The sequence below is a fragment of the Rhinoraja longicauda genome, chromosome 43 (genome assembly GCF_053455715.1).
Source record: "Rhinoraja longicauda isolate Sanriku21f chromosome 43, sRhiLon1.1, whole genome shotgun sequence".
Lineage (NCBI taxonomy): Eukaryota > Metazoa > Chordata > Chondrichthyes > Rajiformes > Arhynchobatidae > Rhinoraja > Rhinoraja longicauda.
The window spans coordinates 9,298,273-9,315,160 of NC_135995.1; the positions used below are offsets into that span (position 1 = coordinate 9,298,273).

At 49.2% G+C, this 16,888-nt stretch overlaps 2 protein-coding genes across 2 annotated transcripts in view; one reads left to right on the top strand and one right to left on the bottom strand.

Annotated features, from left to right (window-relative positions):
• LOC144612229 (E3 ubiquitin-protein ligase TRIM39-like) overlaps positions 1-16,888 on the top strand; it is a 194,580-nt gene that overhangs the window by 12,724 nt on the left and 164,968 nt on the right. The gene's annotated exons all lie outside the window — the stretch shown is intronic.
• Positions 3,750-14,600, bottom strand: LOC144612164 (zinc-binding protein A33-like). The gene is made up of 6 exons (XM_078431723.1): positions 14,190-14,600; positions 14,004-14,099; positions 9,650-9,883; positions 8,104-8,126; positions 7,892-8,007; positions 3,750-4,282 (listed from the first exon to the last, which is right to left on the bottom strand). Exons 1-6 carry the CDS (start codon positions 14,598-14,600, stop codon positions 3,750-3,752), a joined length of 1,413 nt encoding a protein of 470 aa, XP_078287849.1.

The window sequence follows — 16,888 nt, forward strand, 5'->3', positions numbered from 1 at the left end:
TAATTATTCGCTCCACTCGCGGGATGTGAAACGAAATCTTTAAATAAATTAATAACTCAACGAGAAATTGTTTCACTCAAACTAACCTTGTTGTACGCTGGTGGAATGTTAGCCTTCTTAACGAGAGGAGTTGAGTTTAGGAGCAAAGCGGTCCTTCTGCAGTTGTACAGGGCCCTAGTGAGACTGCACCTGGAGTACTGTGTGCAGTTTTGGTCTCCTAGTTTGAGGAAAGATATTCTTGCTATTAAGGGCGTGCAGCGTAGGTTCACCAGGTTAATCCCCGGAATGGTGGGACTGTCATACAGGGGCCATACAGTCTAAGAATAAAGGGGAGGCCATTTAAAACTGAGGTGAGAAGAAACGTTTTCACTCAGAGAGTTGTGAATTTGTGGAATTCTAAACATAGAAACAGCGAAAGTAGGTGCTGGAGGAGGCCATTCGGCCCTTCCAGCCTGTACGCACCGCCATTCATTGTGATCGTGGCTGTCCGTCCACAATCAGTAACCTGCGCCTGCCTTCTCCCCATATCCCTTGATTCCACTAGCCCCTAGAGCTCTATCTAACTCTCTCTTAAACCTATCCAGGTTTCCACAAATTCACAACTCTCTGGGTGGAAAAGTTTTTCCTCATCTCAGTTTTAATTCTCTGCCATTGCGGTTGGATCAATGGCACGTTGGCCTTCATAACGAGAGGAGTTGAGTATAGGAGCAAAGAGGTCCTTCTGCAGTTGTACAGGGACCTAGTGAGACCGCACCTGGAGTACTGTGTGCAGTTTTGGTCTCCAAATTTGAGGAATGGACGTCCTTGCTATTGGCCTCTTTGCTCCTATAGTCAACTCCTCTCGTTATGAAGGTCAACATGCCATTGGCTTTCTTCACTGCCTGCTGTACCTGCACGCTTACTACTGTTTTTTGTTTTGGCGGGGGTGGGGGGGGGAGGGGGATGAATGAAATGACTGATTTCTATAACTATTAATAGACTTCTGAACGAGTTCTGCATGTCCATGTGTGAGTAATGTTGTGTGGAACTGCAGGCCCGTCCACTTGGTTGTCAACACTCCCACCGTGTGGTGATCCGCTGCACTGCTGGGCCGGCCACTGTGATCAACACTCCCACCGTGTGTTGATCCGCTGCACTGCAGGCCCGGGCACTTTGTGCTCAACACTCCCACTGTGTGGTGATCCGCTGGGAGGGAGGGAGGGAGGGAGCCCGTAAAGAATGACGAGGCAGGGGCAGCCAGAAATGAAACTTTAATGCCATTATCACAGAAACATTATCAACAATATCACCCCCGTTTCCGAGCGAGAAACTACTTGCCCCCTCGCAATGAGGGTGGGGGTGGGGGTAAGGGGGGGAGGGGTGGAGTGGGGTGAGGGGGTGAGCGGGGAGGGGGATGAGGGGGGTGAGGCGTGAGGGGTGGGGGAGGAGGGGGGGTGGGGGAGGAGGGGGATGGTGTGAGGAGGGGGGTGAGGGGGGGTGAGGGATGGGGGTGAGGGGGGGTTAAGGTGAGGGGGAGAGGGGTGTGGGGGGAGGGGGGGGTGGGAGTGAGGGGGAGGGGATTCAATCTTCCCCCCCACCTCTCCTTCAACACTAACACCTTTAAACCAATTGTCCCCCAAATTACCGCTGCGGTATCGCCCCTCTCTCTGCACTGAAAACATCAACAGAGGATCTCGGGGTTCACTTATGAAGGGAGGACCCACACGTTTTTACCCCCCACCCTCCCCTCTATTCCCACCCCCCCACCGCACATTTTACACAGTTGTTCTTTTACAAATCTGTAGTGATTGAGAGAGGGGGGAGAGAGAGGGGGAGAGAGAGGGGAGAGAGAGAGGGGGAGGGGAGGGAGAGGGGAGAGAGAGAGAGGGGAGAGAGAGAGGGGGAGAGAGAGAGAGGGGAGAGAGAGAGAGGGGAGAGAGAGAGGGGGAGGGAGAGGGGAAGAGAGGGGGGAGAGAGAGGGAGGGGGAGAGAGAGGGGGAGAAAGAGAAGGGGGGAGAGAGAGAGGGGGAGAGAGAGGGAGAGAGAGGGGGAGAGAGAGGGAGAGGGAGAGGGGAGTGAGAGAGGGGGTGAGAGAGGGGGGGGAGAGAGAGGGAGGGAGAGAGGGGGAGAGAGAGGGGGGGGAGAGAGAGGGAGGGAGAGAGATGGAAGGGGAGGTGGGGCGGGTCTGTACGAGGGGAAGGGGAGCAGTCTTGCCCGGGGTAGAGATCAGTCCACAGCGAGGGGGAGAGAATCCCTGTACATGGGGAGCGAGAGAGAACGAGAGAGAACGAGAGAGAGAGAGAGAGTTAACATTGACACACTCCCTCCCTACGCACCGTCCCCTCCCACAATCCCCCAAACACACATACGCACAAACAAACAAACACACGTAGAAAAAAATCCAGTAGATTAGCCAAGCACGATTTCCCCTTCGTAAATCCACGCTGACTCGGAACGATCCTGTTACTGCGATCCAAATGCTCCGCAATTTCGTCTTTTATAATTGACTCCAGCATCTTCCCCACCACTGATGTCAGACTAACTGGTCTATAATTTCCCGTTTTCTCTCTCCCTCCTTTCTTGAAAAGTGGGATAACATTAGCTACCCACCAATCCACAGGATCTATAGAACATTGGAAAATAATCACTATTGCGTCCACAATTTCTAGAGCCACCTCCTTAAGCACCCTGGGATGCAGACCATCAGGCCCTGGGGATTTATTAGCCTTCAGTCCCATCAGTCTACCCAAAACTTTTTCCTGCCTAATGTGGATTTCCTCCAGTTCTTATGTCACCCTAGGATCTCTGGCCACTAGAACATCTGGGAGATTGCTTGTATCTTCCTTAGTGAAGACCCCACACCTTTCAGTCTGAAGATGCGTCCCGACCCGAAACGTCACCTATCCATGTTCTCCACAGATGCTGCCTGACCCGCTGAGTTACTCCAGCACTCTGTGAAACATCAACTATCCATGTTCTCCACAGATGCTGCCTGACCCGCTGAGTTACTCCAGCACTCTGTGAAACATCACCTATCCACGTTCTCCACAGATGCTGCCTGACCCGCTGAGTTACTCCAGCACTCTGTGAAACATCACCTATCCACGTTCTCCACAGATGCTGCCTGACCCGCTGAGTTACTCCAGCACTCTGTGAAACATCACCTATCCACGTTCTCCACAGATGCTGCCTGACCCGCTGAGTTACTCCAGCACTCTGTGTGTCTTTTTCCTTTTGTAAACCCAGTATCCACGGATCCTCGCGTCTGCTGTTTGGAGAGATCTCTGTACCGTGACGCGGGGACGCGGAGAGAACTCAAACACGGGTTATTTTGTAAAAGACTTTATTAAACGTCAAGTTAAAGGTGAAGAGTTATAAACGTGAGCGGAGCCACAGCGGGTGATGTGCGCGCCGGCGGGTCGCAGACTGGAGCCCGCGATGTTGTAATGAGGTGTTGCATTTTGTGACGTGGAACAAGGGCAGGACCCACACAGTGAACGGTAGTCCTCTGGGGAGTGTCGTAGAGCAGAGGGATCTAGGAGTTCAGGGGCATGGTTCCTTGAAGGTCGAGTCGCAGGTAGATAAGGCGGTCAAAAAGGCTTTTGGCACATTGGCCTTCATCGGTCAGAGTATTGAGGATGGAAGTCGGGAGGTCGTGTTGCAGTTTGGGGATTAAATGGGAGCCGTTCAGCGCCGACCTGTTGTCCACCGGTTTCTGCCCCACAGCCCCTGAGCCCCGCTCCTGACGCCGGTCCCGGGACCCGACCCTTTTACACACCCGGAGCGGAACCGGAGCAGATTCTCAGCCAGTGACCCTCATCCCAGATCCCGAAGAAAGGATAAAGTTTCTCCGTGAATTTATTCCCAGTGAAGGTGTAGAGATGTGACTTGGTGTCCGCGTCGTAAAATGAAACTGTCCCGGACTCGTAACTGAGATAAACTCCCACCCTCCCGGGGATGGGACGGGCGGGGAGACAGGATCGAGGGGAGGTGGGTGCATCAAACTCGTCATCCCCCCGCCAGATGGTCCAGACTCCAGTCTCCGGGGACAGTGTGACCCGTCCCTTCCTCGCCACAGACTCTGCGGCGACTCCCAGTCTCCAGACCTCACTCTCCGCCACCTCCACCTCCCAGTAATGTCTCCCCGATGTGAACCCCTCCGATCCCAGCACACACGGCCAGTCTGTAAACCTCTTCCCGGTGTCACGGAGACTCCTCCAGGTCCCGGTCCATCTCACCCTCTTCCGATCCTCAGACACCTCGAGCTGCGCATGCGCTGTTTCCACATCCAGGGTGACGGAGACTGGGGGGAGAAGCAGAGAATCAGAGACTCCCCGGGGGGGGGGGGGGGGTCGGGGGGAGACTCGGGCAGCGCGGCCCCGGGACCGGGGGAGAGGCCGCTCGGCCTCGGGCACAGGCGGGCGGACAACTGAAACCCTGCCCAGGGCTTCAACACAACCACAGCGGGTGGACAACTGACATCTCCCCCGGAGTTTTTAATCCAGGGATGGAGAGGGGAATTTCGTGAGGTGGGGGAGGGTGGACGGGGAGGACGAGTGCGGAGAGTGATGAGGATTGGGAGATTGCGGTGGTGAAGGAGAAACGAAGGGAGGGGGGGGGAGGCTCCTCACATATGGAGGCAGATCGGAGCAAGAGGATATTGAGGTTAGCGGTAATTTGAGGTTGTTAAAGAGGAGGTAGTGGTGCGTGGTGGGGTCGTCATGATCACAGTGAAAGGGGGCAGACACGAGGGGCCAGATGACCTGCCCCTGTTTCTATGAGTGGAGGGTGTGAGAGAGAGGGTGGGTGGCTTGGACCATGGAAGGAAGCAGAGGTTGAATGATCGGGTGTTGGACAGAATGGGTGGAGACTTGTGGTTGTGGGGTCGTTGAAAGAGAGCGGATTCACGGGTGGATTTGATGGGTGTGTACAACTAACACACTGATCTCATTGTAAACCAATATATGAACTTCACTGAGGGACTTGACAATGTTCCGCGTGCAAGGCTGGTCCAGAAAGTGAAGGCAGGTGGGATCCAAGGCGAGCTGGTGAAATGGATCCACAATTGGTTTGGTGGTTGGAGGTAGAAGGTGTGATTACTGAGTTTGTGGAGAACGGGTATTGTTGTGGACAGCAAGGAAGTCTGTCAAAGTCTGCAGCAGGATATAGGCTAGATCACCGATACTTTATTGTCATGCAGGTATATCAATACTGGAGGACGCAGTTTTCTTTGCACAAAGAGATGTTAATAACTGGAATATTTTGCCCGAGTCGGTGGTGGAATCAGATGTCATCGCGACATTTCAGAGACATTTAGATTTTGCAATCAAAGCGTAAAATAACACGGTTCTATTTGGCCCGGAAAAAAGATGGACATGGACACGATGGGCTGAAGGGCCTGACCCTGTAATGTACAACCATGGCTCTCTGGTTCCAAGAGTACTGAAAGGCTGAGTCTTCACAGCCACCAGTGTAGGGAATTCCTAAGGCTCCCCAAACTTTGCGTGCAGCAATGAATCATTGACTCTACCTCATTGCGTGCAGCAATAACTCCAATGACTCTACCTCCGCTACATCGACGACTGCATTGGTGCTACCTCTTGCACCCATGCAGAACTCACTGGCTTCATACACTTCACCTCCAATTTCCTCCTGCCCTTAAATATACCTGGACTATCTCTGACATCTCCTTCCCGTTTCTGGACCTCACCATCTCCATCACAGGAGACAGACTAGTGACGGACATTTACTATAAACCCACTGACTCGCATAGCTATCTGGACTACACTTCTTCCCAACCGGTCCCCTGCAAAAAGTCTATCCCCTACTCCAAATTCCTCCGTCTACGCCGCATCTGCGCCCGGGATGAGGTGTTTCACACTAGGGCTTCAGGAGATGTCCTTGTTCTTCAGAAAACGGGGCTTCCCCTCCTCCATTATAGATGAGGATCTCACTAGGGTATCTTCTACATCCCGCAGCTCCGCTCTTGCTCCCCCTCCCCCCACTCGCAACAAGGACAGAATCCCCCTCGTTCTCACCTTCCACCCCACCAGCCAGCGGATCCAACATATCATCCAACAACATTTCCGTCACCTACAACGGGACCCCACCACTGGCCATATCTTCCCATCCCCTCCCCTCTCTGCGTTCCGCAGAGACCTTTCCCTCCGTAACTCCCTGGTCCACTCGTCCCTTCCTACCCAAACCACCCCCTCCCTCTTTCCTCTGCAACCGCACGAGATGCAACGCCTGTCCCTTTACCTCCCCCCTCAACTCCATCCAAGGACACAAACAGTCTTTCCTGGTGAAACAAAGGTTCACCTGCACCTCCTCCAACCTCATCTATTGCATCCGCTGCTCTAGATGTCAACTTATTTACATCGGCGAAACCAAGCGCATGCTCGGCGATCGCTTCGCTGAACACCTGCGCTCGGACCGCATTAACCAAACTGATCTCCCCGTGGCCGAGCACTTCAACTCCCCCTCCCATTCCCAGTCTGACCTTTCTGTCATGGGCCTCCTCCAGTGCCATAGTGAGGCCCACCGGAAATTGGAGGAACAGCACCTCATATTTCGCCTGGGCAGTTTGCAGCCCAGTGGTATGCAGATTGACTTCTCCAACTTTAGATCGTTCCTCTGTCCCTCCCTTCCCCTCCTCCTTCCCCGATCTCCCTCTATCTTCCTGTCTCCACCTATATCCTTCCTTTGTCCTGCCACCCTGACATCAGTCTGAAGAAGGGTCTCGACCCGAAACGTCACCCATTCCTTCTCTCACGAGATGCTGCCTGACCTGCTGAGTTACTCCAGCATTTTGTGAATAAATCGATTTGTACCAGCATCTGCAGTTATTTTCTTATAATGACTCCTTATCTCTGTCCTAAATGATCCAGCCCACATTCTGAGAGGGTGGCTGCTGGCTTCAGACCCCTCAGACAGGGGGGACAACCCCGCTACACCCAGCCCACTGAACAGTCAGATCTCCTCAAATACAACTGAACTCTCGAGTACACAGGCCGAGTCTACTCAATCTCACCCGCACAACACATATCATCACAGAAACAAGTATTGTCAATCGTTGCTGCATTCCCTCAGTGCAAAGCGTATCTTTGTTTAAGTAGAAAAAAACATGACAGGAAGAAAGTAGATACGGGAGTAGGCGCCGCCCCTCAGGCACATCCTCTGTTCAATGTGATCATGGCTGATCTAAGATGGCTCCAATTCCTCTTCAGTGTGACGTCCCCATAACCCGCAGTTTAATGATCTTTCCAATATCCAACTATTTTCCCTTCACATAGATCCAAAAATCTGGTCTGACGCCATTAATTAGGTCACACAATTCCAGATATTTACAGCCATGCTGGAGAACCAAATTCAACCCTCTGCATGGTACGCGGTCTGGATATTTGGATCTGATAGAATACAGGGCGAGTTACACAATGGAGCACAACCGTGGCCTGAAGTCAGAAGACAGCGGGTTGGTGGAGGGATGCACACTGGAGGCACTCACAAAGGGTGTGCCATAGAGCTTGATGCTCTGTCCATTGTTGGTCGTTATTTATATGGGAGCTTTGTATGAGTATGTGGGTGGCATGGTTAGTAGTTTTGTGGAGGACACTAACATTGATGGCGTCATGGACAGAGAATAAGTTTATCTGAGATGAAGAGTGATCTTAATTAGTGGGTATAATGGGCTGAAGAATGGAAGACAGAATTTTCTGAAGTCTAAAGATTGAGGGCATCAGTTTAAGGTGAGATGGTAAAATTGGGAAAGGCAGTGAAGGTCAATGTTTTCAGACGGTGAATGGTCGAGAGATAGAACGAGATGTCAGAGGCGGAGGCGGGTACAATTACTGCGTAATGCTTACATTTGTGGTGTAATCAATAAGAAGAATGGAAACTGAACAAGTTTTACCTCGTTGAATGACACAGGTTTCTCTCCACAACGTGTTCAACACAAAGTGGTGATGAATCTTTTGAATCGGCAAGGCCCCATCTGTCACTGACAATGTATTAACCGCATCACTAACCCTGCAAATATTTAACAGCTGGTTAGAATCTGACCTTCAACAATTTCGGAGCTGTTCTACAAAAACATGCACTGTTTCAATCAAGAGTGTATCCTACCTCCTTTTCCGACCAGCTGCCTCCTGAAAGAAACAAAACACAAATCTGAATAACTGGGCCAGAATATCTGCATCCCGACAACCAAAATGGCAAGCAAATTGCCACAAGATTCGTATTTACCAACTCTTATTGCGGCAGCCACACATAAAGTGGATACAGTATTTCCGTAGGGACAAAGAACACACGGAACGCACATGAAAATTATGCCATCACTGAGAGGGGGCATGTTACGGGGAAGAATGAGAAGATGGTGGGGTGTTATCTGAAGAAGATGGCAGGGAATGAAGGGGTGAAACGATTTAAGATTATCTGTGGATTTAAATGGGTGGGGCGACTAACAGTATTCCTACTTTTAGGGAGAACAAAATTCAAAGATGAAATATGGGATGGCCTTTAATAAATCCCATTAGCAATGCAGCAAAGGGAACGTGGAACTCAATCGCACAAAAGTGGCCGAAGTCAATACTGGAGATACATTGAAGGGGAAGCTGGATAAGCACAAGAGATTTGCCCCTGTTTTCCCCCATTCCCTTCAGGTCCAATTCATGGATAACAGATGACAAACGATGATGTGTGCGCCACATTCTAGATTTCAATGCTAACCCCCACAATGTGGCCATGGTTAATCTTGCCCAGGACAGAACTCCCCCTTTTTGCCCCATTCCCCTCATGTTCAATTCCTGGAAGTTTCAACAACAAAAAATGTCACTCCTTCTGGTTCAAATACTGCCAACAGTTTAAATCCCCAAATGTCTCTGGGTTGGAGAATTTCAGAGATTCACTGCCCTCTGTCCAGTCGTGGACCTTGGAGACAATGGTAAAACGACTCCTCATTCTTTTAAACTGCAAGGAATATCGATCCAACCTCGATAAGGACAGCTGATGAGACAACCCCATCATCCTGCAATGATCCCAGTGATTCACTTTTGTGTTGCCTCCATTACTGTAACATCATTTCATGGTTCACGTCATGAAATCTCTGCAAGGTGCTCTTGATGTGGGTCGGATAATTGTGACAACACCCTCGACAAGATTCTACAAGTATATTACCAGCAAAAGAATAACCGGGGGAGAACATTCCCCTTTCAGAGCAGAAGGATAACTAGGGATAGGACAGGTCCAATTAAGTGCTGTTGAGGGGGTCAGATTCCAATGTGTATCCCAGGCTAAAATCATTAGACTACCTTCAAGGGGATGCTCTAATGCCACAAACTCCTTTCCTCTAATGCTGACCATACAAAAGACTTTCCCCTTAGTCTTATGATCCCTGCAGATTTTCCTTCTTTTCGGGGAAATATTACACGTTCACTAACTCAGTGACAAGTCACAGCGACTCTTTCTCAAGGAGTTTGCAGGCCGTGTTGAGATCCCACAGTTTAATCAGGAGGTCCTTTCGTTTGGGAAGAACAGCAGCACGGCACTAGAACAGACGGAACATTGACCCAGCTCTGAATTACTGGGAACTGATGCATTAATTTCAGAAATGTCACCCACCATGTTGTGACTGTGCAGTTTCACTTCGCCTAACAGCAGGGTAACCCCTCACCTTCAGAAATATCCCGTTGTCTTTATGATCCATCTGATTCTGCAACGTTGAGAGTTCCTTTTGGATCGAATTTAAATTCGCTTGAATCTCTTGAAGACTTTTCTCCATTGGGTGTCGAATCGTCTCCTCTTCTTCCCGGATATCCGCCAGCACGCATCGCTCTTTCTCAGTGAGAATCTGGTGCAGTTCAGCGAAATGGGATGTCATCTGTGACTGAAAATCGTGTGACTGTTCCTGTGAAAGGGAAGGTGAAGATCAATATGTCATATTACTCTATTGTGTTTCCTAACGATATGGGAGGGGGTAGTTGGCCAATCACCCTTGTGGCATGGAGCACAATAATAAGTCATTTGGCCCACCATGTCCATGCTGCCTTTTGTCGACATCTACGATAGTCCCATTCACTTGATTTAATCCGTGTCTTTAATTACCGTGGCAAATCAAATGCGTGTCTTAATGCTTATTCCATTTCGCCTGCCCCTTCATTCCCACTCATTCGCCCACCGCCCACTTTCACGCGCATAACATGCAGTTGCCATCTGATCATCTAACCCACATGACTTTGGGATGTGATATGAATCCCTCGCTGTCACAGGGAGAATGCGTAAATAACACGGACAGCACCGAGATCAGCCTAGAACCATGTCACCAGAAGAAGGAGACACCAGCAAGGCGTAGAGTCACATAGGTGACTGTGCGGAAACAAGTCAATAGACAATAGACAATAGGTGCAGGTGGAGGCCATTCGGCCCTTCGAGCCAGCACCACCATTCAATGTGATCATGGCTGATCATTCTCAATCAGTACCCCGTTCCTGCCTTCTCCCCATACCCCCTGACTCCGCTATCCTTAAGAGCTCTATCTAGCTCTCTCTTGAATGCATTCAGAGAATTGGCCTCCGCTGCCTTCTGAGGCAGAGAATTCCACAGATTCACAACTCTCTGACTGAAAAAGTTTTCCTCATCTCAGTTCTAAATGGCCGACCTCTTATTCTTAAACTGTGGCCCCTTGTTCTGGACTCCCCCAATATTGGGAACATGTTTCCTGCCTCTAACGTGTCCAACCCCTTAATAATCTTATACGTTTTGATAAGATCTCCTCTCGTCCTTCTAAATTCCAGTGTCGCTCCAGTCTTTCAACATATGACAGTCCCGCCATTCCGGGAATTAACCTAGTAAACCTACGCTGCACGGCCTCAATAGCAGTCCAACTTGCCCATGCCACCCAAGGTGACGCACCTACTCTGGTTCCACCTGCCCGCTTTTGGCCCAAGTCATTCTAAACCTTTCTAATCCATATCGCGGTCCAAATCTCCCCACTATCCCCCCCCCGGACCTTTCACTGATGCGCTCCCCACCCCCCCCCCCCCTCGGACCTTTCACTGATGCGCTCCCCCCCCCCCCCGTCGTATATTGTTTAAGTTACAGAGCTTTAAAAGTCAAGACTTTTTTCTCTGTTATTTCGGCTGATTTCGGCAAAAACGGTGAACCGTAGCGCCACGATTTTTGCACCGCCTTAATCACCACGCTGAACGCTGCTGGAAAATGTTTTTTTTATTTGATTCGGTCGCGTGTTTTTTAAGTTACAGATGTTTTAGTAAAAATAAATTAAAAAACAGCCGTTTTTTCAATTGCCTTCAGCGTGTGACGTGAAAAGCTCGCGCAACCCCACTCCTACTGATTTATTGAAGGCTTTCAGCGTGGCGCTGATGTGCGTCTGTGCGTATGGGCTCACCTCTCCTCTCTCCCCTTGCTTCTCTCCTCTCTCCCACACCCGGGAGACCATCTCCCCGCTATCCCCCCCCCCGGACCTTTCACTGATGCGTTCCCCCCCCCCCCCCGGACCTTTCACTGATGCGCTCCCCGCCCCCCCCCCCCCCCCGGGACCTGTTAGTGCTGGGGGCAAGAGAGAGTAGGGGAAAGGGGTGTGCTGGGGAAAGGGGGGTGGGGGAGAGTAAGAGTGTGTCTGGGGGAGAGAGAATGGTGGCGGGGTCTGAGAATGGGGACTTGGGAGGTGGACAACAGGGGTCGTCCGGAGGGGGCTTGGTGGTGGGGGAAATAAGTGTACTGAGAAAAGGGGAGGTCGTGGGGAAAGGGGGGGTGTGGGGAGAGTAAGATTGGGGTTGGGGGAGGAGAGAATGGGGGTGTGGGAATGGGCCCTCTTCGCTATATCTATCTTCTTAAAACTCAGATCTTGTGTATGTATGAATATATGTATATATATATATATGTGATTCGGCTGATTACGGCAAAACGGTAAACCGTAGCGCCACGATTTTTGCACCGCCTTAATCACCACGCGGACAGCTGATGGAAAATGTTTTTTTTAATTTAATTCGGTCGCATATTTTTTAAGTGACAGAGGTTTTAAAGCGCTGGCCCCCCTGATTTATTGAAGGTTTTCAGTGGGGCGCTCTAGTGCGGCTGTGCTCAGTACGCATGCGCGGTATCTCCTCACTTGTATATATATTTCACTGATTTCGGCTGATTACGGCAAAACGGTAAACCGTAGCGCCACAATGTTTGCACCGCCTAATCACACCGCTGGACCCTTGCCGAAAATGATATTTTTATTTGATTCGGTCGTATATTGTTTAAGTTACAGAGCTTTAAAAGTCAAGACTTTTTTTCTCTCAGTTATTCCGGCTGATTTCGGCAAAAACGGTGAACCGTAGCGCCACGATTTTTGCACCGCCTTAATCACCACGCTGAACGCTGCTGGAAAATGGTTTTTTTATTTGATTCGGTCGCGTGTTTTTTAAGTTACAGAGGTTTTAGTAAAAATAAATAAAAAAACAGCCGTTTTTTCAATTGCCTTCAGCGTGTGACGTGAAAAAGCTCGCGCAACCCCCCTCCTTCTGATTTATTGAAGGCTTTCAGCGTGGCGCTGATGTGCGTCTGTGCGTATGGGCTCACCTCTCCTCTCTCCCCTTGCTTCTCTCCTCTCTCCCACACCCGGGAGACCATCTCCCCGCTATCCCCCCCCCCGGACCTTTCACTGATGCGCTCCCCCCCCCCCGGACCTTTCACTGATGCGCTCCCCGCCCCCCGCCCCCCGGGACCTGTTAGTGCTGGGGGCAAGAGAGAGTAGGGGAAAGGGGTGTGCTGGGGAAAGGGGGGTGGGGGAGAGTAAGAGTGTGTCTGGGGGAGAGAGAATGGTGGCGGGGTCTGAGAATGGGGACTTGGGAGGTGGACAACAGGGGTCGTCCGGAGGGGGCTTGGTGGTGGGGGAAATAAGTGTACTGAGAAAAAGGGAGGTCGTGGGTAAAGGGGGGGTGTGGAGAGAGTAAGATTGGGGTTGGGGGAGGAGAGAATGGGGGGTGTGGGAATGGGCCCTCTTCGCTTGTATATTACTAAACCTCTCATCTTGTATATATACATATTTGTACCCGAAATGGAGCCAAAACGCACAATAAGGCAAATCTTACTCACCATTTCCGTCCGGTTCAAATGTTTGTCCTATTTTAAAAGTTATTCACTTTTTAAACTTAATTTTTTTTAAACTTTAATAAATGCCTGTTCCACTCTCCCGACGCGTCAGCCGCGCCTGCGCAGTAATACCTCCGTGACCAATGTCACAATGGGAAGCCCGGGTCCGCGCCTGCGTAGGAGGGGCCCGTTGATGTTAAGGGGGTCGGAGTGGGTGAGTTGGGGGGGGGGTTGGGGGAGGGGGGAGAGGGGACGATGCTACACCAATGCAGGAGATGTTTTGACCCAACGGGTCCACAGCAGCTTGTGTATTGTATATGTTGTTATACCTGACTCAACCACCTCCTCTGGCAGTCTGTCCCATATCCCCACCATCTGCTGTGTGAAAAAGATTCGTAGTAAATCTTTCCCCTCACACATTAAGCATATGTCCCCTGGTTATTGATTCCGCTAGTAAGGATAAAAGAGGAAAGTTGACAGGAGTAGAATTGGGCCATTCGGCTCATCGAGTCGACATCGCCACTCATTCGTGGTCTCATCCAATATTCCTGCCTTCACCCCGTAACAATTGACACCTGTTCCAATCGGGAATTTGTCTCTTTCTGCCTCAAAAATATCCGCTGGCCTCTACAGCCCTCTGCGCAATGAGTTACACAGATTAACTACCCTCTGACTAAAGACGTTCCTCCTCACCTCCTTTATGAAAGAGCGCACTTTAGTACAGAGGCAATGACCTCTGGTCCTCGACTGTCCCACCAGTGCAAACATCCTTTCCACATCCACTCCATCTAAGTGCCTTCCCACCCAGTGTCTCTCCATAGCTCCAACCCTCGACTCCTGGGCTTTAGAGAGGTGCCCTCACGTGACAAACACATCACGTTGACGAAAACTGCACAAGATCTGGTAATCAAAATTGAAAACCTCACCAGAACTCCAGAAATCTTCTCTTGCTGTTGCTGCTCCATTTGCTGCATCTCTGATTTCTTTTTTGTGAGAGATTCGAAGGAAGATTTCACCTGATTCTGGCATTGGGTGTGAGATCAGAGAAGAAATTTGTTAGCCAATAAAGAAGAGATCACACAATGATGCGATCAAAATCGGTTTGCTATTACCTTGTAGATTTCAACAGCTTCCTCTATCGGTAAGAAGCTGTGAGTCTTGTGTTCCATCGCATCTCGACAGATTACACAGATCAGCTTCTTATCAGTCTCACAAAACAGCTTCAGTTCTTCCTGATGTTTCTCGCAGAGAAGTTTACTTTTCTTCTCTGTCCGATTCAGGCTCAGTGTTCGAGCTTTCACAGCCAGTCTAACTAAGGCCCGATTTACTTTGAGGGTGCGGTCTGTAAACACCTCTCTACATTCCGGGCAGGAGTTTCTCCCCTCCCGGTCCCAACTCTGTGTGATACAGGAGCGGCAGAAGTTGTGCCCGCACTCCAGTATAACCGGATCGGTGAAGAAATCCATGCAGATGGGACAAACTGCCCCCTCGGTGAAACTCTCGACCGGGTCTTTCGCAGCCATTGTAACTCCGCCACTTCCTGGTTCAGTGTTTTCCACTGCGCGCGCTGCCGTCTCGGGCAATGACCTTATTTGGCTGCAAGTGTTCAGTGTGAAGGTGTCCTGGCCACTTCCAACTAATCACTCGAGGGAGGGGTCAGTTAGACATTAAATCGGCCTGAATATAGACGAAAGGGGAGAGATTGCCCTGGGATTGTGTAAGGCAGGACAGAAAGGGACAGGGACCAGCGCTAAGGAGGTGTAACTGAGGAGGCGTTGCACCTGTTGGGCAGTGGAACCCGCCGCCCGCATCTCCGTTCACAGCCCGGGATCAGGATGGAAGTAATATTATTAAAACATATTTTAATCCACATCAGTTCACTCGTCTCTCGCGCTCCAGTCTTCAGGTGCATCTATATTTGGGTAAACCGTGCATCATTTCATATTAAGGATGTCCAGTGTGGACTAATGTGTTCAGTTTTGTTCACTCTGCTGTTTGAAGAATGTGGATACATTGGAAAGGGTGTAGAGATATTTATGAGGACGTTGCCAGGGTCTGAGGGCCTCACTGTAGGGAGAGATTGGGCAGACTAGGACCTTATTCCTTGGAGCGCAGGAGGATGAGGGGTGATCTTATAAAGGTGTGTGAGATCGTGACGGGAATAATCCCGGTTTTGGACATGGTTATTAACTGAAGGGCCGCAATCCCACAGGAACTGGTGAACTGCTGAGAGCGGCGCTGTCACTCTGCAAACCAGCGGGACAGTCCGGCTTCCGTCTTTCTTTCTCTCTTTCTTACTTTCGTTCCTTCCCTAAACTCAAATTAACACATTTACCATGCGGGAGATCGTGCACATACAAGCCGGCCGATGTGGCAACCAGATCGGAGCCAAGGTAATTATTGTATCCGAGACTTCTATTGTTGTAATTTTTTTAAATCCCCGGCGGTTTGCATATTAGGCTACTAAATTACATATTAGGCAACTAAATTTATGTCAGCTCTTCGTCTCCAAGAAGCCCTTCTTGCTTAAGTCCATACTCCGCCTCCTCCAGTTTAAATTCCATTTGGAATATTTTGGAGGACCAAGAAACAAGAACTCGAGGCATCAACTAGAGGTTGGGGTGCGGTGGCGAGGCATCGATTTAATTATCGAACGAGGAATCCAGTGGCACAATCCAGGGACACAATGTAAATTATTTTTCCGCACCTTAAATACAGTTAATCGCCTCGAATACTTGAAAAAAATAAACTGTCTGAAAAACGATGAGCGCAACACTCTTATTTTGTTAAAGATCCAACTCGGTTGAAGATCAAATGTCCTTGGAAATGGCCGAGCGATCTACTCAGAGGGCAATTAGTGATGTGCAATAAATGCTGTTCGTGCCGCGACATCTACGTCCTGAGAAATTGATCACCGACTTACATTAATTCCTCAATAAGAAGGTTAAGTTTTGTTTATTAAGAACAGCCTTGTAGTAACTCACGAAGCTGATGAAAAGCAATGCAAATAGTAGCACAATGTATTACTCAAGTTATTGAACAAGGTAGATCTTGCGGACTCTCCTTTTCATTTCTCTCGTCATACCGGATTGTGTTTCAGTCACCGCCACCGTCCTTTTATTCCAATAGACATGATACATATTCTAGAATAGATCTATTTTTGATTTCAGCTCAATTAAGGGGTAGAATAATACAAATAGATTATAAGGCTAGATTGTTATCGGATCATTCACCATTATTAATGAAAATTACGATGCCAGATAAAGAACAGTCAGTATATAAATGAAGACTCAACTCTTTACTATTGAAAAGGCAAGACTTTTGTGATTTTATTCGAGGACAAATTGGATTATTTTTGGAAACAAATATAAATTCAGTTAATGATAACTTTATTGTATGGGATGCAATGAAGGCTTATTTGAGAGGCCAAATTATAAGCTACTCGTCTAAGATAAAGAAAAACTATAGGAAGGAATCTGAAAGATTAGAAAAAGAAATCACCGTACCAGAAAAAGACTAACATAAAGCTTCTTCAGATACAAAAAAAATACAACTTGTAAATAAAAAAATTCAATACAATACTTTACATACTTACAGAACAGAAAAACTAATATTACGAACTAACCAAAGATATTATGAATTAGGAGAAAGAGCGCACAAGGTATTGGCATGGCAACTGAAAGAAGAACAAATATTAAGAACAATAAATTCAATTAGAACAGATCAAAACATTATAGACAATAGACAATAGGTGCAGGAGGAGGCCATTCAGCCCTTCGAGCCAGCACCGCCATTCAATGCGATCATGGCT